Source organism: Balaenoptera borealis, assembly GCF_965194805.1.
Source record: "Balaenoptera borealis genome assembly, chromosome: 9".
Taxonomy (NCBI): Eukaryota; Metazoa; Chordata; class Mammalia; order Artiodactyla; family Balaenopteridae; genus Balaenoptera; species Balaenoptera borealis.
This window is the reverse complement of record NC_138873.1, coordinates 57,085,944-57,107,153: the sequence shown is the minus strand read 5'-3', so window position 1 is coordinate 57,107,153 and position 21,210 is coordinate 57,085,944. Positions and strand designations below refer to the sequence as shown.

The window sequence follows — 21,210 nt, the reverse complement described above, 5'->3', positions numbered from 1 at the left end:
ACAGTGATTATATTTAGATAGTATTTCAGAATTTTATAGGAATACAGTCTGCTTCCTAACTTAGGTCCTCATGATATTATCTCCCCCTATTTTTCTTGCTCCACACTCTCTTTTCACTTAAATCATATAGCGCTGTTTATTCTTTTCAGCATCCACATGAATAATTTTCTCTCTTCAAAATATTTCTATCTAGACCACTTTAAGGCAGTAGTTTTCATTGCTGACTGCATATAGGACCAGCTACATCATTTCCATCCCCAGTGCAAAGGAAAAATGAGGATATCCTTTAAAAAAATTATTTAGAACTTCAAAAGGTCACCAGCAGAGGTTAAACCTAACACAGGTCTTCAGAGTGTTGGGTTCTGTGCAACTACACAGGTCACACACCCGTAAAACTGACCCAACTGTACAATACAATCACCTAGAAAGTTTTTTAAAAGTAATAATGCCAGGGTAGCATCCTAGATAAACTGCATCAGAATCTCTGGGGGTGGAGCACAGGCATCAGTATTATACTTTTAATTGTAAAATATTTAATTTAATTTTAATGTGCAACCAGGGCTGAGAACTGAATTCAAATGCTATTTCCCTGTGACTTTACATTGTACTTACCTGTTTATTTGTCTGTCTCTGTCTCTGTCTCTGTCACTAGACTGTAATGTTCCTTAAGAGTAGGTACCATGTTTTATCAGTCTTCTTATCTTCATGACACAGAACAATGCCTGGAACATTATGAACATCTATTAAGTGGTTGTTGAATGGATGAATAAATGAATGAATAGATAGATATTAATATGACCTGTTTATTCATTTTATAGATAATAATCAAGGAGAAAAGAAAATAAAAGCAGACTTACTGGATGATAATTTAAAAGTGAAAAGAGAAAGCATGCTCTTAGAAGAGAATGGGATAAAGTAAAAAAAGGGATTTGAGAAATTGTATCAAAACATTTGCCATTTTTTAACTGTGTTGTTTATCTTTTTACTAAGTTATAAAAATTCTTTTATTGAAATATAGTTGATGTGCAATATTATGTTAGTTTCAGGTGTACTACCAATTTGCATACATTATGATCACCAGGATAACTCTAGTAACCATCTATCCCCATTCAAAGTTGTTACCATATTGTTGATCATATTCCCTATGCAGTATATTACCTCACCATTGCTTATTTATTTTATAACTGGAGGTTTGTACTTCTTAATTCCCTTCACCTATATTGTACCCTCCAGCCCCCTCTCCTCTGGCAATCACCATTTGTTCTCTATATCAGTGAGTCTGTTTTCATTTTGTTTTGTTTGTTTATTAGTTTTGTTCACATATAAGTGAGATCATATGGTATTTGTCTTTCTCTCTCTGACTTACTTCACTTAGCAAAGTACACTTTAGATGCATCCATGTAGCAAATGGCAAGATTTCAGGGGTTTTTTTGTTTATGACTGAGTAATATTCCTATATATATATACCAAATATTTATCCAGTCATCTGTTGATGGACATTTATATTGCTTCCATATCTAGGCTATTATAAGTAATGCTACAATAAACACTGGTGTACACATATCTTTTTAAATTAGTGGGTTTTTTCTCTGGGATAAATACCCAGAGTGGAGTTGCTGGATCATATGGCAGTTCAATTTTTAGCTTTTTGAGGCACCTCTATACTGATTTCCATGGGGGGGGGGCACCAATTTACAATCCCACCAAAAGTGCATGGGGGATCTCTTTTCCACACATTCTTGCCAAAACTTGTTATTTGTTGTCTTTTAGATGATAGCCATTCTGACAAGTGTGAAGTGATATGTCATTGTGGTTTTGACTTGCATTTCCCTGATGATTAGTGATGTTGAACATCTTTTCACGTTTCTGTTGGCCATCTGTATGTCCTCTTTGGAAAAATGTTTATTCAGGTCCTCTGCCATTTTTTAATTGTGTTGTTTGGTTTTTTTTTTTTTTTTTTTTTTTTTTTGTGGTTGAGTTATATGAGTACTTTGCATATGTTGAATATTAATCCCTTATCAGATATATCATTTGCAGATATCTTCTTCCATTAAGTAGGCTGCTTTTTCATTTTGTTGATGATTTTCTTTGCTGTGCAAAAGCTTTTTAGTTGGATATAGTCCTATTTGTTTATTTTTGCTTTTGTTTTCCTTGTCTGAGGAGACATATCCAAAAAAGTATTGCTAAGACAGATGTCAAAGAATGTACTGCCTATGTTTTCCTCTAGGAATTTTACGGTCTCAGATCTTACACTTACATATTTAATTCATTTTTACTTTATTTTTGTATATAATGTAAGAAAGTAGTCCAATTTGATTCTTCTGCATGTAACCACCCAGTTTTCCCAACATTGTTTACTAAAGAGGCTGTCTTTTCCGCATTGTATATTCTTGCCTCCTTTGTCATAGATTAATTGATCATATGAGTGTGGGCTCATTTCTGAGCTATCTATTCTGTTCTGTTGATCTATGCATCTGTTTTTGTGCCAGATCATACTGTCCATTTGACTGCTGTAACTTGGTAGTATGATTTGAAATCAGGGACCATGACACTTCCAGCTTTTTTCTTCTTTCTCAAGATTGGTTTGTCTGTTTGGGATCTTTTGTGTTTCCATACAATATTAGACTTATTTGTTCTAGTTCTGTGAAAAATGCCTTTGGTATTATGATAAGGATTGTACTGAATCTATAGATTGCCTTGGGGAGTACAGTCATTTTAACAATATTAATTATTCCAATCCATGAGCATAGTATACCTTCCCATTAGTTTGTGCTAGCTTCAATTTCTTCAATCAGTTTCTTATAGTTTTTTGAGTACAAGTCTTTTACCTCCTTGGTTAGATTTATCCCTAGGTATTTTATTCTTTGTTATGCAATTGTAAATGGGATTGTTTTCTTAATTTCTCTTTATAATAGTTTATTCTTATTTATGTTTATTCTTATATATGTTTGCATATTGATTTTGTATCCTGCATATTTACTGAATTTGTTTATGTGTTCTAACAGTTTTTTTGGTGGTGTCTCTAGGATTTTCTATGTAGAGTGTCATGTCATCTGCAAAAAGTGAGAATTTTACTTATTCCTTTTCAATTTGGAAGGATGTTGAATTTTGTCAAAAGCTTTTTCTACATCTGTTGAGATGATTGTATAATTTTTATTGATTTGTTAATGTGGTGTATCACATTGATTGATCTGTGGATATTGAACCATCCTTGCATCCCTGTGATAATCTCACTTGATCATGAGATCTTTTAATGTATTGTTGAATTTGGTTTGCTAATATTTCACATCTATGTATACCAGTGATATTGGCCTGTAATTTTCAGTTTTGCGGTGTCTTTATCTGGTTTTGGTATAAGGGTGATGCTGACCTCATAGAATGAGTTAAGAAGCATTCCTTCCTCTTCAGTTTTTGAGAATAGTTTGAAAAGGATGGGTGTTAGCTCTTCTTTAAATGTTTTGTAGAATTTATCTCTGAGATTGTCTGGTCCTGGACTTTGTCTGTTTTTTACTGATTCAGTTTTATCACTGGTAATCAATCAATCTGTTCATATTTTCTATTCTTTCTGATTCATTCAAATCCCCATTTCCTCACTGATTTTCTGTTTAGTTGTTTTAACCATTGTTGAAATTGGGGCATCGAAGTTTCCGACCATTAATATAGAATCATCTATTTCTTCCTTCAGTTTTGTCAGTTTTTACTTCATATATTTTGGGGTCCTGTTTTTAGATGCTTATATGATTATAATTGATATATTATCTTTATGGATTGACCCTTTTATGAATATTCTATGTTCTTTCTTTCATGTAACAATTTTTTACTTAGACTCCATTTTGTTTTATATTAGTATGGTCACTCTTTTGGTGACTGTTTGCATGGAATATATTTCTCATTCTTTCACTTCCAACCTATTTGTGTCTTTGGATCTATACTGAGTCTTTTGTGGAGAGCATATAGTTGGATCCTGTATTTTTTTTTTAAATCCATTGACTTTTAATTAGAGAATTTGATCCATCTACATTTAATGTAATTAATGATAAGGAAGGACTTACTTCTGCCATTTTGCTATTTGTTTTCTGTATGTGTTATATGTTATTTATTCCTCTGTTCCTCCATTGGTACCTTATTTTGCATTTTAAATTGATTTTTGTAGTGTACTGTTTTGATACCCTTCTGTTTTCTTTAACTGTATACCTTTTACTTAATTTCTTAGTGGTTATTATGGGACTTATGCTTAACATCCTAATTTATGGCCGTATAGTTTGAATTAACATCAATTTAATTTCAATTGTATGCAAAATCTTTACTTCCGTATAGCTCTGCCCCTCTACATTGTTATTGTCACAACTGCATCTTTATATGCATACCTATTAACATACATTTATCATTATTGTTTCATGCATTTGTCTTTTAAGTAATATATGAAAAAAGAGGAATTACAAATCAGAAATGAAAATAATGTGGGTTTTTATATTTACCTGTGTAGCAATATCTTCCTGTGTTCTTAATTTTTCCCTATGACTTCAATTTACTGTCTGGTGTCCTTCCATTGCAACCTAAATGATGCCCTTTCACATTTCTTTTATGGCAGGTCTACTGGCAACAAACTCCCTTAGCTTTTGTTTATCTGAAAATGTCTTAATTTCACCTTCATTTTTGAAGGATGGTTTTGCCAGATGTAGAATTCTTGGTGGATAATGTTTTCTTTTAACACTTTAAATACCCACTGCATTCTGGTTTTCATGATTTCTGATGAGAATTGGCATTTTATTGAACATTTCTGTATATGACAAACCACTTCTCTCTTGCTGCTTTAAAGATTTTCTCTTTATCTTTGTCTTTCAACAGTTTGATTATAATGTGTCTTCCTCTGGACCACTTTTAGTTTATTCTTCTTGGAATTCAGTGAGTTTCTTATGGGATATTTTTTATTAAATTTGAGAACTTGGCCATTATTTCTTCAAATATACTTTCTGCCCCTTTTTCTCTTTCCTGTCCTCCTGGGAGGACCATAATGCATTTTTTTAGTCCACTTGATGGTGTTTCATCATCCTTTAGGCTCTATTCATTTTTCCTCATTTATTTTTTTTCTGCTCTTCAGACTGAATAATTTCAATTGACTGATCTTCAGTCAAAAATAATTGACTGATTGTTTCTTCTGCCTGCTCAAATCTACTATTAAACCCTACTGGTGAATTTTTCTTTTCTGTTACTGTAATTTTCGCTATATAACTTTTATTTGGTTTCTTTTTAATAATTTCTATTTCTTTATTGATGTTCTCTATTTGGTGAGATTTTTTCTGATGGTGTCTTTCGGTTCTCTGTATATAGTTTTATCACTTTGATCATATTTAGAACAGTTGATTTAAGTTTTTTCTAGTAGGTCTGATGTCTGATTTCTGTCAGGGACAGTTCTTGTAAATGGGCTGTACATTCTTGTTTCTTTCCATACCTCATAATTTTTTATTGAAAAATGGACATTTTGAATATTATAATGTAGCCACCCTATAAGTCAGATTCTACCCCCAACCCAAGATTTGTTGTTATTGTCTATTGTGGTTGTTGTTTGTTTGCTTAGTGACCTTGCTGAAATAATTTTGTAAAGTCTGTATTCTTTGTTATGTGGAGCCACTGAAGTGTGAGGTTTTTAGATTAGTGGTCTTCTATTGATTTTATTAAGATTTCCTTAAGCTCCTGGAACAAAATAACAAAAAACAAAACCTCTCTCCATCTTTATAGTTTGTTTGTATATTGAGACACTCCCTCACTGTTTAGCCAGGCAGTTTACAATTCTTCCCTTCTTCCCTTTCTGCTTGCATAAAGACTGAAGTCCAGCCAGAGGTAAATGCTTAGAGTCTTCTCAGGTCTTTTCTGAGCATACATCCAGCCATAGAAATCTATGTGGCTTTCTAGATTTCCTTGAATATGTGCTGGGGATTTTCATAACCCTAATTGTCCCAAGTATCTCTTTTCCAAGCCTCTTCTATCCCTTCTATCCCAAGCATTTTAGTTTGTTTATCTCTTGCCCCTGCTCTTTTCTCTTGCTCAGGAAGTAGTGGCTAACATATTTGCCTTTAAATGCTTATGAAAAAACCACCCATGAAGGAACTTCAGCCCTGGGGAAGCTCCTATGTAGGCAAAACAAAGGCAAATCCTTGAGCTGATCCTTCACGGAATCATCACACAGGTGAAAACACAGAACTATGTTCTTTGAGAATAGACCCATAATGAGCCCTATGGTATGCACAACCTGCATCAGGAATGCAGGCTGCCATCTTCAAGGCTACTACAGAGTTGGAGAGTGGAGGGTAGTAGTAACTGGGTAAATTGATATGCCACAGACCTCTCTTACCAAAATTTGGTAGTTTTTCTTTTCATAAAGCATTCCCTTGGTTGTTGTGAGTTTTTTATTAGATTCCAGAGTTCCTAAAAAATTGATTTCTAAAAACTCTGACAGTTTTTGCCAGCTTATTCATTGCTTCTACAGCTGCTTTTTCTCTACCATGGTAGAGTTGAGTGGTTGCAAATGTATTGCCCACAAAGCCAAAAATATTTACTATTTGGTTTTTAAGAGCCATTTTGCTGACCTCTGTTCTGGAAATCTGTATACAAAATTTGCATAAAGATATTTGATTAGTGAATGCATGAATGGATACATTGGTGGATGAATGGATGGATGAACAATAAAAATATTTTACATTTATATTTTAACATGAGGTTATTACATGTAGATATCTACATGCATCTTGTTAAACATCATATAACAACTTGCAATATACTCTCTTAGAAAAGCATAGTAATTTATTGATCATCATTGGAGTTGCTGTTTTTACTTATTTGTCACTATTCCATACAAGAATGGTGGTAGCCAATTAAAATCAAAACATGCCAATTGAAAACATATATTAGTACTGAGAAAACATTCTTATTGTTATCATAAGCTGTTTTTTTTTCTTTTCAAGTTCACATCATTCATTGTGCTCTTAATCTATCCAGGAGCATTGCTTGTTTGAGCAGCGGGATAAGTCATAATCAGATAGTTATAGTGAGTTGGTTACTAATTTGTTAAAGAAATATCCATCTTCTTGGTATTGCTGTGTATGATAATGTCCTTTTATCCTTAATCTCCCTTTTGAAAGCATGATTCTTCACTTTGCCTTCTCTTGAGCTTCCCAGGGCAAGACGTTGAGATCTTTTTTTTTTCTCTCATATTAAGGTATAACTCTATAGTTTTAAAGAGCTGGCTCATCTCCCTCAAAGGAACTTCAGCAGCATCCTTGCCCCTGCCCTTCATGCTGCCCATTCATTAGCCTTCTACTTCTAATCAACTTTGTAGCACCTACCTGATCTCCACACTCTGTAAACTAGTTGCTCTGTTATTATTTATTATTTAATGCTTTCACTATGAAGGCAATGATAGGATACAAAGAGTAGGTACATAAGGCTCAGAAGGTAGAAAGAAATAAATGATTCCCTGGGAAAATATAAACTGCTCAGTTTTAAGTTTTAATCTCCATAACTTTAATATGATGTCATTATTGTAACCATGTGTCTTTTTCATTTGGCCCATATGAATGCTATTAAAAAAGGTAATTTTTGTCAACCCTATCTTCATTAAGGAAAAATTAAGAGTCATTAACAATATAAATATAAATTCATAAAATATAAATACTTTACAGTTAAGGATATTGTTACCCATAAACAGCTGGAGTTTCAGCTGGTTGCCACAAACAAATTTTAAAAGATTTCTGGTCATAGGGGTAAATTCCAAACCAGACTGGGTCTAACTGAATATCCCTTTCTGTTTTCCCACATAAATGATTTGAGGGCCACTGTTTCATAGGTCCTGATATTCACCAGAATGTTCTAAAACAAGACAGAGTCATGTTTCTAAAAAAATGTACCCTCTAGTGATATTTTCCCTCTGGTAATTAATGAAGCAAAGTAGCCATGTAAATAATACAGGATTATATAAAATAGATAAAAACCTTAAATTCATCACTAGATTGGAAGCTCCACAAGGGCTGGGATTTTTAGGTATTGTTTTGTTTTGTTCTTCATTGTTGTATACCTGGAGCCTAAAAAAGTGCTCGTACATAATAAGATTTTGATATATGTTTGAATAAATAAATAAATTAGTTATTAGTCCTATTGTAATAGTAGGGGATATTTTATACATATCATAGAAAATTAATTTGCATCTTAATATCCCTAATCTTCTGAAATCACGAGTAAGACAATGATAGTTCAAGGGTTAACACACGAAAAAGACAATTTAGGTAAGGGCTTTAGATAAAGGCTGAGGGACATATAAATTATACACTTAAAAGTATAAAGTTTTATTATATTTAAATAAAATATTTTGATCCCCTTAACCTTAAAACATATTTTACTTTTTCAGAGCTTCATTTTGGGTTTCTTCTGTGCCTAATCCCAGTCTAATGCAGATAAAAATATATGAGTTATTGTGTTCCTTAAAACTGGGGTTGACAGTAGAAATGCTGACAAATCCTTATTACAGATGCCAGTGGAATGAAGTGCTTTTACCTCTAGCAAATGCTGATGTGGAGATTTAAGACTATGTGAGAAATCAGTAAAGTTGCCCAGGAGAGTTTTATCACATTATTCATTGAACTCAGTATGTGGCACAGTAATTGCTTCTGGTACCATTTTTCTTTTCTTGCACGAGGTTATTATTTATCCTTGTGCTGTGTAAAACAGAGAAAGAAGGTCTAAAGGAGAGTCATAACTCGATGTAAACTATCTTGTGACACAGTATAGCTGGAGATAGGGATCACAGCTGGAGAAGTGTGTCTTACTTCTCAGAATTAAATATGGGAAGAATGATATTAAACATTGTAGAGATCCGTAAATACTAAAAAGGTGCACTCAGATAACATATTTTTTTCCTAGTGATATGAAACCCTGTTTAAAATATACATCTAAATAGGCTTTTTAATCTCACAAGGACCAACAAATTTATTTGCCTATGACAGAAGTTTCCTTATTAACCGATAGGTGAAGGAAATCAAAGTAATAGGTATGATGGTTACTACAAAAAGCTGGATTAGTGAGATTTAAATAGTGTAATAATTTTTGGAACTTTTGCTTTTGTATCTTGTGCACATATATCCTTCACATTCCTTATACACTTTTAGGTAATCACTGACATTCATCATATTTTTCTCCAGTGTTCCAGTGAGTTTGTATGAAAAGTGTATCATAAACATTTTGGAACACAAATTTTAAGTAGAGAGAGACAATGATGACTTAACAGTGCAAATGGGGGAGAAACATTTTTTAGACACTCATATGTTGTTACCTAAATCTGTTGAGCTTAAAATATGATATTTTTACAAATTCTTTTTTTTTTCCTATTTATTTATTTATTTGGTCGCACTGTGGGGCATGCGAGATCTTAGTTCCCCAACCAGGTATCAAAACTGTGCCCCCTGCAGTGGAAGCACAGAGTCCTAACCACTGGACCACCAGGGAATTCCCTTTTTTTAACCAATTCTTGAAGTACTTTTATGTTAAAAACTATTGCTCTTACTTGGAAAAGAGATAATTTATCATGTAGAAAACGAATATTTTGGATTATGTATTTACTTCTATTCTCCAGTGTTGTTTTGATTGCATTGTTCAATTAGTAAATGTATTACCATTTTGCATGCAGTGTATTACTGGCTAATCCCAGTTGATTGAAAAAATAATAAAGCCATACAATGCATGTTAAGTTATCTAATGAGCTCTGTGTATTTGTATGGAGTTTGGAAACTATTACTAGGAACCATTTAATGTGGGAAGTATAGTATAAAAGTAAGTGATCCAGTAATCTAACCACCTAGGTTGTATGCTGGCTGTTGACCTTAAGCAAAATACTTAGCACTCCTGCCCTCAGTTTCTTCATCTGTAAAATAGAAATAATAATATCACTGAACTCACATGCTTGTAATGAGGAATAAATAAGTTAATCCAAGGAAAGCACTCAGAACAGGGCTGGGCAGTAAGTAGATGCTTGGAAAATGTTAGATAGTGCTATTACTTAGTGTATGGAACTTGAAAAATGGTCAACCTTTGTGACTTTTAAGTAAAAATAAAATAAACATCCATTTACTTATAAATCAAACTGGCTGAAACCAAAGTATGAAGTTGATAGAATTAATTATTGTAACAAAATGCTTCTTTTGATCCCCATTCCACCAGCCAGAAATTCTCTAGCTGTACCCTCCTCTTCAGGGGAGCACAATATGTTCTTTTCAAGTCCCTAACCCCCTGCCTGTGGGTGAGGAACCTGAGGATTTGTTACCACCATCCCCAAACCCCATAGGGGAACCTAGCTGTCTTATACATTTTTCCTTCAAGTTCCCTTGGCTTCCCCAGTTGACCATAGCAGTCCATTTCCATTCAGTTCATTACAGCAGTCATTTTATTTGCAAGCCTGCTATGTACCTGGTGATGTTTGGTGATTTTGATGCAAATTTAAGGACCTATCTTGCCATATAAATGGCTCGAGTCTAGTTCAGAAGATATGCATGTAAACCAGCACTCTCTACTCAATATGATAAATATTATGGTAAAAGTATTCAAAAGTTTTTGTGGGACAGTCAGAAAAAGAGACACCTGCATATACCTGAATTGTGAATACCCAGCACAAGAAAGCTGTTTAGCTGCAGATTTCCTCCTCTTCCAAGGTAACAAGGCCATTTAAATTGTGATCCATGGAAATGTGTTATCTAACTTAAAAGATTAGAAGTCCAGGAAGAGTAGAGAGGAAAATGAGTATAATATCCCCAAGGGTGGAAGAGGACTACATCTGTCACATTTGTAGTACTCTGTGTATCCCTGGGGAATACATTTTATATGTGATCATATATTACATAAAAATTAGACAGGATTTTTACTGTCCTTTTTACCTTATGGTAAGCCGAAATATCTAACTTTGAATTTAGTTACAGATTAATTTCTGGTTCCTATGTGCTTTACCTAATTTCATTTTAAAATGCAGCATATATGGATTTTCCACAAATTATCTTATGGTATAGAAAGTGATACAAGATTGTGGGAAAAGTATGTATCTTGGAATTCAGAAAACCTGAGTTCAAATTTCTTCTTGGCCTCTTCTTAGGGGTTCTTTATCTCTTCTTAGCTGTGTGACCTGCGAAAATTATTTAACCTCTTTGAAAAATGACAACTGTAAAATATTCATAATAAAACTCAATTGAATCATATGAAAAGATGCTCAACATCATCTTTCCTTAGAGAATTGTGAATTAAGGAAACTACGAAAAATCACTACATACTTATTAGAATGAACAAAATCCAGAAAACTGACAACACCAAATGCTGATGAGGATATGGAACAACAGGAACTCTCATTCATTGCTGGTGGGAATGCCAAGTGGTACAGCCACTTCGGCAGTTTCTTACAAAACTAAATGGACTCTTATATGATCCAACAATTGAATGTATTGGTATTTATCCAAATGAGTTGAGACATATCCATACAAAAACCTGCACATGGATGTTTATAGCAGCTTTATTCATAATTGACCAAACTTGGAAACAACCAAGTTGTCTTTCAGTAGGTGAATGGATAAGTAAACTCTGCTATATTCAGACAATGGGATATTATTCAGCACTGAAAAGAAATGAGCTATCAAGCCATAAAAAGACATGGAGGAAACATAAATGTATATTACTAGGTGAAAGAAGCCCATCTGAAAAGGCTACGTACTATGTGAATCCAACTATGTGACATTCTGGAAAAGAGAAAACTCTAGACACAATAAAAAAGTTTAGTGGTTGCCAAGGATTAGAGGGGAGGGAGGGATGAATAGGTAAAGCACAGAGGATGTTTAGGGCAGTGAAACTATTCTGTATGATACTTAACAGTGGTGAGCTACATGTCATTATATATTTGATAAATCCCATAGAAAGTACCACCCTAAGGTAAACTATGGACTTTGAATGATAGTGATGTGTCATTGTAGATTCATCAAAAATAACCAATGTATCCCTCTGGTGGGGGAAGTTGAAAACGGGGGAGGCTAGGCATGTGTGGCGGCAGGCGGTATATGGGAACACTCTGAACTTTGTGTTCAATTTTGCTGTAAACCTAAAACTGCTATATAAATAAAGTCTATTAAAAATCCATTGAAAATTATTGTATCTAAAATAATGAAATGATAATTAAAAAGTTATCTGCCAGGTACCTTTTGTTTAATTCTCCAAACAACTTTAAAAGCATTGTTAAATCAACTTAGAGATGAGATAATTGAGTCAGAAAATTAACCAATTTATCATTTATTTAATTAATATTTTCTTTGTCCCTACTATGTGCCAAGCATTGTGTTAGGCATTGGAGATACTGTAATGAATCAATGTAGCTGTTATATTCCAGGGAAGCAGGGCAATCAAAAAGGATGTAAGCCAACAAATAAAAAATTGAAGATAAATTAATTATTATGAGAAAATAAAGTGTTGAGGTAGAAATAACAGGATTCTCTTTACATAAGGAACCCAGGAAAGTTTTCACATTTCATTTGAGCCTTAAAGGAAGCAAGGAAGCTCACCAATGTTTAAGGGCATTATAGACAGACAGAACAATATGTTAAAAGGCTCTGAGGCAGAAAATAGCAAGATATTTGAAGAACTGAAAGAAAACAGGATATTGAGAACTTAAAGAGAAGATGAGGTCGGGGAGGGAAAGGTAGAGTATAAACCTTTATGATGAATATTTTATTTACTTACCACACGTTTCTTGAGCATCAACTAATTGCCAGTCATTTAGTTAGGCACTGAAATATATTAATGAACATAATCTCTAATGTCTCCACACTCAAGAGTTTATATTCCAGTAGGGGAAGAAAGAAACACACACACCCCAATAAATAAATGCACATATACATACGTGCATACACACGTGCATACATGCATGCATACATACTTCAGATTGGGCTGTGAGGAAAATGAAGCAAGGTAAAACAATAGAGAGTAACTTAGAAGGGAGAGGTAGTTTATATATAGCATGTTTTTTCTGAAGAGGTGATATTTGAGCAGAGACCTGAATGATGAGAATGAAACAGCCATGTGAAGATCTTAGGAAAGATCCTCCCAGTCAGAAAAGGAGAGAAAAGAAGGCGATGCAAAGACCTCGGGTCAGGAATGAGCTTGGCAAGTTTGAGGACAAGACCAACGTTCCTGGACATGATGAGAGAGTGGAATGAGAAGCTAAGGTTAGAGACGAAAGTGGGCAGGGCCTTGAAGACCAGCGTAAGCAGTTTTGCTTTTATTCTAGTGTCAGTGAAAAGGCACTGATAGGCTTTAAGCAGGTACATGATAAAATCACATTTACTTTTCACAAGATCTCTGTGACTTTCTATGGAGAGTGGACTGTGGGGACATATAAATGGAAAAGAGAGGTAGGAGGCTACTATAGGAATCCAGATGAAAAATAAAGATTGCATGAACCACAGTGGTAGCAGGGATGGTAGGAAGAAATTGATAAGTTCAAAATACGTTTTGACAGAAGAACTTGTACGATTTCCAAAGGTTAGAACAGAGAGTGAGAGTGATTCCCTAGCTTTTGAGTTGATCACTTTTGTGAGTGCTGGAACCATTTATCAAGATGAAAACACGTGGTGGAACAACAGGTTTCAGGGGTCACGAGAAGGAATTTGAATGTTATTCTAAATGCATTGGCAGTCTAGGGATGGTTTGAAGTGGTGGCGGTGATATAATTCAATGTATATTTTAAGAAGATCATTTTTGTTGCTCTGTAGTGAATGAGCAAAAGGAAAGGGAAGCAAGGATGATTCCTCAGTGACTGGCTTGAGTAACTGGAAACTTTCCATTTTCCGAAAGCAGAGAGAACTGAAAAGGTGTACAAGTTTTGGGGAAAAGAAGAATTCAATTTGGGAATTAAGGGATGTGAGATGTCTTTGAATGACTAAGTGGTGCTGACAAGTGCTGCTGGAGATGTGTGCCCAAGACTTACTTGGAGAGGTCTGGGTCAGATATATAAATTTTGGAGTCATCAGCATAAAGATGTTATTGAACTTGATGTGTATGGGTAAGATCATTCAGGGATGCATTTTAAGAAAAGAAGGGGAGAGGGGCCATAACCAAGTCTTAAGAGTCACCTACATTTGGAATAAGGTAGAAAAGAAACAACAACAAAGGGTCGTGAGAAGCAGGTTATTGGAACAAGTATATATACTTTGAAATTAATTCTATATAAGGAGACAGATTGATTATTAAGGGGAGAGAAGATGACTCAGTTAATTAGGTCTTGGAGCAAGTGAAAGGTGATGGGGACGTGCTATGTATCTTTCTTTTTGTCCCTGCAGATTCATTCTTCACTCTTCTTCGTTCTCCCAGGAGGGTGACCTGTGCGAATCACATTAATAGACTGCTGTACCCTCTGACTTTTGATTGGTTTTGACTAATGGGAAGCCCCAGAAGGAGATCAAAGGGAGGGAAGACAGCGAGGTCATGGTTTCTATCCTCATGGATCCCTCCTGTAGTTGTCTTATACTGCTTATATGTCTCAGCTGAATATCACTATTCTGCTCAAAGTGGCATCCTGTGTTGGGACCCTGACTGATAAAAGAATCAGGACATAAATGTAGAGATTGGTCCAATAAGCACGGGACCAATTCCTCCATAGCAGTAGACAAAGGAAAGAGAAAATGAGCACAGATAAATGGCTCTGGTGGGTTTTGTGGTCTGAAGGTAAAGGTATCACATGTGATTGCTTTTAATTTCTTGCTGAGGTAATTAACTGAGTATTAGAGTGGGAAGCTGTAAGTATAAAGAAAAATGGATAAAATGTTCATCTCATAGAGTTGGAAATGGATACTACCATAAAATGTTTAAGGATATTAATTTTAGGTGTAAACAATTAGCAGTGTTCTACTCTTCAGGAGTAGGCACGGGAAAGACAAAAAGTTGTTTACGTAAGGCATGGTTTTGTAAAGCCGAATACCCAAGCACAAGACGGGCAAAGGGCATGAGAATGCATGTAGTATAGAAATTATACTAGTGGACCAAGGGATGTAGGGCTGACAATGAAGTGAGGAAGGGGTTGATAGATAGTGGGAAAATGTGGAGGTCACTGTGTTAGAGGTCTTTATGGAACTGAAGAATTGTAGGCATGGGTGTGATTGAACTATGAGTTGGATTGATGGGCTGTTAGAAATCCTAATTCAGAGGTATATCATTTCCTGAGAAATGCAGAGTGCAGTTTTGATCATGGGAGAGGGAGGCTAAATGAGAGAAGGATTTGGCAATGAGGAGGTAAAAGGATTGAGTGTGGCCATGTTGATCCAAATGGATTTTGAATACAATAGAGAAGGTTGATAAGATTTGGAAGAGAGAAAAATTGTCATCCAGTTGCTAAAAATTTGAAAAGTAAAGGCTTCTCTTCCCACTTATCCCACAGAGCTTAGTAAATCTTCTGATTCAAATTTCATTGGATAACAGCAATTGTAAAGAGAGAGCCTGGTGTAGGAGGGTGGCATGAACCTCAGAGAAGCAAAGATTATCTCAGGAGGCAGGGGAAGAAATGGTCTGGGGCCATAATGAGGGGCAAGGGAAGGCACCAAATGTGCTTCTGTCCCTGAGGGGTGTGGGGGTGACACTGAAGAGAGTCTCTGGGACAGAGGATATAGTTCAGTAAGGCAGGAATGAAAGGGACATTGCAAAAATTGCGTGAAGATGTGGAACAAGTTGCTGATCTTTGAGCAGGACTTCCTTCCCACAGTGGAACATCAGGAGAGCAGGAAACTGATCAAGCTAGAGTGTGCATGAAACAGTAGGGTCAGGCCAGGTCAAAGGATATGGGAAGAAAGATGGAATTAGCCTTGTTTCTGAGATGAGTATGGGCGAGCTGACACATTGCTGTTTGTCCAAAACTTCTTTAGGTATTATGGCCCTCATGAGATGACTGTTGTTCTCCCGGGGTTGGGAAGAGGGTGATTGCATTGCTAGATGGACTGGCACGGCAGCCTCCTAAGCTTTTTCACTTTGCAGTGTCTTTCTCTAAGAGAGAAGCTTCCAGAGGCTTTACCCATTGTCAAATAGTAAGTAGTAGAGCCAACTGCACCCTGGTTTAGTTACAGGACAATCTGTCACACCATGCTCCACCCACTCCCAATAAAATATGCTAATACATGGATTCTCTTAGCCCTTAGTAAAACATATAATCTTTTTTTTTTTTTAAAGAGAAAGAACAAGTTCTCTGCTGTCTCTCTCTTTTTTTTCTTTTTAATTAATTCATTTATTTATTTTCATTTTTGGCTGTGTTGGGTCTTCGTTTCTGTGCGAGGGCTTTCTCTAGTTGTGGCGAGCGGGGGCCACTCTTCATCGTGGTGCGCAGGCCTCTCACTGTAGCGGCCTCTCTCGTTGCGGAGCACAGGCTCCAGACGCGCAGGCTCAGTAGTTGTGGCTCACGGGCCTAGTTGCTCCGCGGCATGTGGGATCTTCCCGGACCAGGGCTCGAACCCGTGTCCCCTGCATTGGCAGGCAGATTCTCAACCACTGCGCCACCAGGGAAGCCCCCTTAAACACATAATCTTTAATAGGAACTGCTTTGCAGAGCCTTACAAGATTTGGCTCCCCACTTGCTCTTCATTCTTACCTTGTTCAACTAATTCCCTCACATACTGGATGTGACTTCAATCATATTGATGGCTGTTGTCCTCGTCCCTAAACACTCTAGTATCATATTGATCTCAGGCTTTTTACTGCTGTGTCCTTGTCCTGAGATGCTGTTCTTTAAGATTTTCAAATGGCTAGACTCCTTCTCATCTTTTAGGTTCTAGTGCATGTTTCATCTCCTTAGAAAAGGTTTCCAGACATATTACTCAATTCTGTCTTATCTTCTCTTATCTTGCCAAGTACCTTGATGTCATTCAATATCTTATTGCCCTAGTTTATGTTTTTATACAATTTATCAGCATCAGAAGTAATGTGTTCTGGTCGTTTAGGCATTTATTATTGTTTTCTTCCCCTATATCATAAACTTCATTTCTCAGGGATTTCTCATTTATATAGAGGAGGGCTGGCTCATAGTAGGCTCCAAAAAATCTTGTTGGATGAATGCATAAACACTTGATAAACGTTAGTTTCTTCTTCTATATTCTAAAGTAAGCTACTACTTTTTCTCTTATAATTATAGTAGTAGTAATTTTCATGGTTCTTAGAACAAAATGTGATAATGTATATAAAAGTCCCTAATTCAGTTCTTAGCACATGATAGGCAATTAGGTAATGAATTTTTTTCATTCTTTTATCAGTAAATCTCAATGAAACAGCATACCAGAAATTAATTATATGTTATAATTCAAATTGGGGTATTGTAATCATAGTGAAATTATGTCTTAGTATTATACATTGTATAGTATATATCTCATTATGTATTATTTATTATATGTGATATAAGATGTGGTATAAGATATATATCATTTTTATTATATAGTTGTGGCAAAGTTATATTTAAATATTCTCTTGTGAGACACAAGTATTCTCAAAGTAATCTGCCTTCTTAGTGTTTCAAACTATATTAATTACAGTTAGAAGAAAATAAAATTGACTGTTCTAAATTAATGTGAAATTTTCTATCCTGTAAGAAACTTAAAATTGTGATAGTAAGTTTCATGATTAACTGACACTTCCTACCTTCATGTTCACTGTTTCCAGGAAGAACCCTATGTCCTGTTTAAGAAGTCTGACAAACCTCTTTATGGAAATGATCGATTTGAGGGGTATTGCATTGACCTCCTCAGAGAGTTATCTACAATCCTTGGCTTTACATATGAAATTAGACTTGTGGAGGATGGGAAATATGGAGCCCAGGATGATGCCAATGGACAATGGAATGGAATGGTCCGTGAGCTAATTGATCATGTAAGTCCCTTTTCTCATTATTTATTAACTTTGGAAGATTTCTCATAGATTTACTTTTTTTATTTTTGATGGTCAGGGGTTAATAATGTCAAAGAACAGTAATGTATTTTAAGTAGTTATTTTTTTCAATAATGTTATTAAAAGTATATATTATTTTTGTCAAACATAAAGGATATAAGGGATGTATATAGTTCTATTAGAGACAGATGTCTGTCTTAAATTAACTAGTAGTTAGTGATTTAATATCTTGAAGTATTTGGTCCTAATTTGTAAAATGGAATGTGGTTTCTTTTTTTTATTATTTAACAGCTTTATTGGAGTATAATTTAATTGCTTTACAATGTTATGTTAGTTTCTGCTGTACAACAAAGTGAATCAGCTATACGTATGCATATATCCCCATATCCCATCCCTCTTGCATCTCCCTCCCACCCTCCCTATCCCACCCCTCTAAGTGGTCACAAAGCACCGAGCTGATCTCTCTGTGCTATGTGGCTGCTTCCCACTAGCTATCTGTTTTACATTTGGTAGTGTATATATGTCAGTGCTACTCTCTCACTTCATCCCAACTTACCCTTCCCCCTCCCTGTGTCCTCAAGTCCATTCTCTACGTCAGCGTCTTTATTCCTGTCCTACCTCTGGGTTTGTCAGAACCTTTTTTTTTTTTTTAGATTCCATATATATGTGTTAGCATACGGTATTTGTTTTTCTCTTTCTGACTTACTTCACTCTGTATGACAGACTCTAGGTCCATCCACCTACTACAAATAACTCAATTTCATTTCTTTTTATGGCTGAGTAATATTACATTGTATATATGTGCCACATCTTCTTTATCCATTCATCTGTCGATGGACACTTAGGTGGCTGCCACGTCCTGCTTATTGTAAATAGTGCTGCAATGAATATTGTGGTACATGACTCTTTTTGAATTATGGTTTTCTCAGGGTATATGCCCAGTAGTGGGATTGCTGGGTCATATGATAGCTCTATTTTTAGTTTTTTAAGGAACCTCCATACTGTTCTCCATAGTGGCTGTATCAGTTTACATTCCCACCAACAGTGCAAAAGGGTTCCCTTTTCTCCACACCCTCTCCAGCATTTATTATTTGTAGATTTTTTGATGATGGCCATTCTGACTGGTGTGAGGTGATACCTCATTGTAGTATTGATTTGTATTTCTCTAATGGTTAGTGTTGTTGAGCATCCTTTCATGTGTGTGTTGGCAATCTGTATATCTTCTTTGGAGAAATGTCTATTAAGGTCTTCTGCCCATTTTTGGATTGGGTTGTTTGTTTTTTTGATATTGAGCTGCATGAGCTGCTTATATATTTTGGAGATTAATTCTTTGTCACTTGCTTTGTTTGCAAATATTTTCTCCCATTCTGAGGTTGTCTTTTTGTCTTATTTATGGTTTCCTTTGCTGTGCAAAAGCTTTTAAGTTTCATTAGGTCCCATTTGTTTATTTTTGTTTTTATTTCCATTTTTCTAGGAGGTGGGTCAAAAAGGATCTTGCAGTGATTTATGTCACAGAGTGTTCTGCCTATGTTTTCCTCTAAGAGTTTTATAGTGTCTGGCCTTACATTTAGGTCTCTAATCCACTCTGAGTTTATTTTTGTGTATGGTGTTAGGCAGTGTTCTAATTTCATTCTTTTACATGTAGCTGTCCAGTTTTCCCAGCACCACTTTTTGAAGAGGTCTTTTCTCCATTGTATATTCCTGCCTCTTTATCAAAGATAAGGTGACCATATGTGCGTGTGTTTATCTCTGGGTTTTCTATACTGTTCCATTGATCTATATTTCTGTTTTTGTGTCATAAGCATACTGTCTTGATTACTGTAGCTTTGTAGTATAGTCTGAAGTCAGGGAGCCTGATTCCTCCAGCTCTGTTTTTCTTTCTCAAGATTGCTTTGGCTACTTGGGGTCCTTTGTGTTTCTATACAAATTGTGCAATTTTTTGTTCTAGTTCTGTGAAAAATGCCAGTGGTAGTTTCATAGTGAGCGCATTGAATCTGTAGATTGCTTTGGGTAGTATAGTCATTTTCACAATGTTGATTCTTCCAATCCAAGAACATGGTATATCTCTCCATCTGTTTGTATCATCTTTAATTTCTTTCATCAGTGTCTTATAGTTTTCTGCATACAGGTCTTTTTGTCTCCTTAGGTAGGTTTATTCCTAGATATTTTATTCTTTTTGTTGCAATGGTAAATGGGAGTGTTCCCTTAATTTCTCTTTCATATTTTTCATCATTAGTGTATAGGAATGCAAGAGTTTTCTGTGCATTTAGTTTGTATTCTGCTACTTTACCAAATTCATTGATTAGCTCTATTAGTTTTCTGGTAGCATCTTTAGGATTCTCTATGTATAGTATCATATCATATGCAAATAGTGACAGTTTTACTTCTTCTTTTCTGATTTGGATTCCTTTTATTTCTTTTTCTTCTCTGATTGCTGTGGCTAAAACTTCCAAAACTATGTTGAATAATAACGGTGAGAGTGGGCAACCTTGTCTTGTTCCTGATCTTAGGGGAAATGGTTTCAGTTTTTCACATTGAGAATGATGTTGGCTATGGGTTTGTCATATATGGCCTTTATTGTGTTGAGGTAGGTTCCCTCTATGCCTACTTTCTGGAGAATTTTTATCATAAATAGGTGCTAAATTTTGTCAAAAGCTTTTTCTGCATCTATTGAGATGATCATATGTTTTTTACCCTTCAACTTGTTAATATGGTGTATCATATTGATTAATTTCCATATATTGAAGGATCCTTGCATCCCTGGGATAAACCCCACTTGATCATGGTGTATGATCCTTTTAATGTGCTGATGGATTCAGTTTGCTAGTATTTTGTTGAGGATTTTTGCATCTATGTTCATCAGTATTATTGACCTGTAGTTTTCTTTCTTTGTGACATCTTTGTCTACTTTTGGTATCAGGGTGATGGTGGCCTCATAGAATGAGTTTGGGAGTGTTCCTCCCTCTGCTATATTTTGGAAGAGTTTGAGAAGGATAGGTGTTAGCTCTTCTCTAAATGTTTGCTAGTATTCACCCGTGAAGCCATCTGGTCCTGGGCTTTTGTTTGTTGGAAGATTTTTAAGCACGGTTTCAATTTCAGTGCTTGTGCTTGGTCTGTTTTTATTTTCTATTTCTTCCTGGTTCAATCTCAGCAAGTTGTGTTTTTCTAAGTATTCGTCCATTTCTTCCAGGTTGTCCATTTTATTGGCATAGAGTTGCTTGTAGTAGTCTCTTAGGATGCTTTGTATATCTGCGGTGTCTGTTATAACTTCTCCTTTTTCAT

General features: G+C 35.4%; 1 protein-coding gene across 9 annotated transcripts in view; it reads left to right on the top strand.

Annotated features, from left to right (window-relative positions):
• GRIK2 (glutamate ionotropic receptor kainate type subunit 2) overlaps positions 1-21,210 on the top strand; it is a 640,648-nt gene that overhangs the window by 445,542 nt on the left and 173,896 nt on the right. For all 9 annotated transcript variants that reach the window (XM_082405216.1, XM_082405212.1, XM_082405214.1 and 6 more), the window contains one exon: positions 17,704-17,910. In XM_082405216.1, the coding sequence (XP_082261342.1) occupies positions 17,704-17,910 (207 nt within the window). The remainder of the gene's footprint in view (positions 1-17,703; positions 17,911-21,210) is intronic.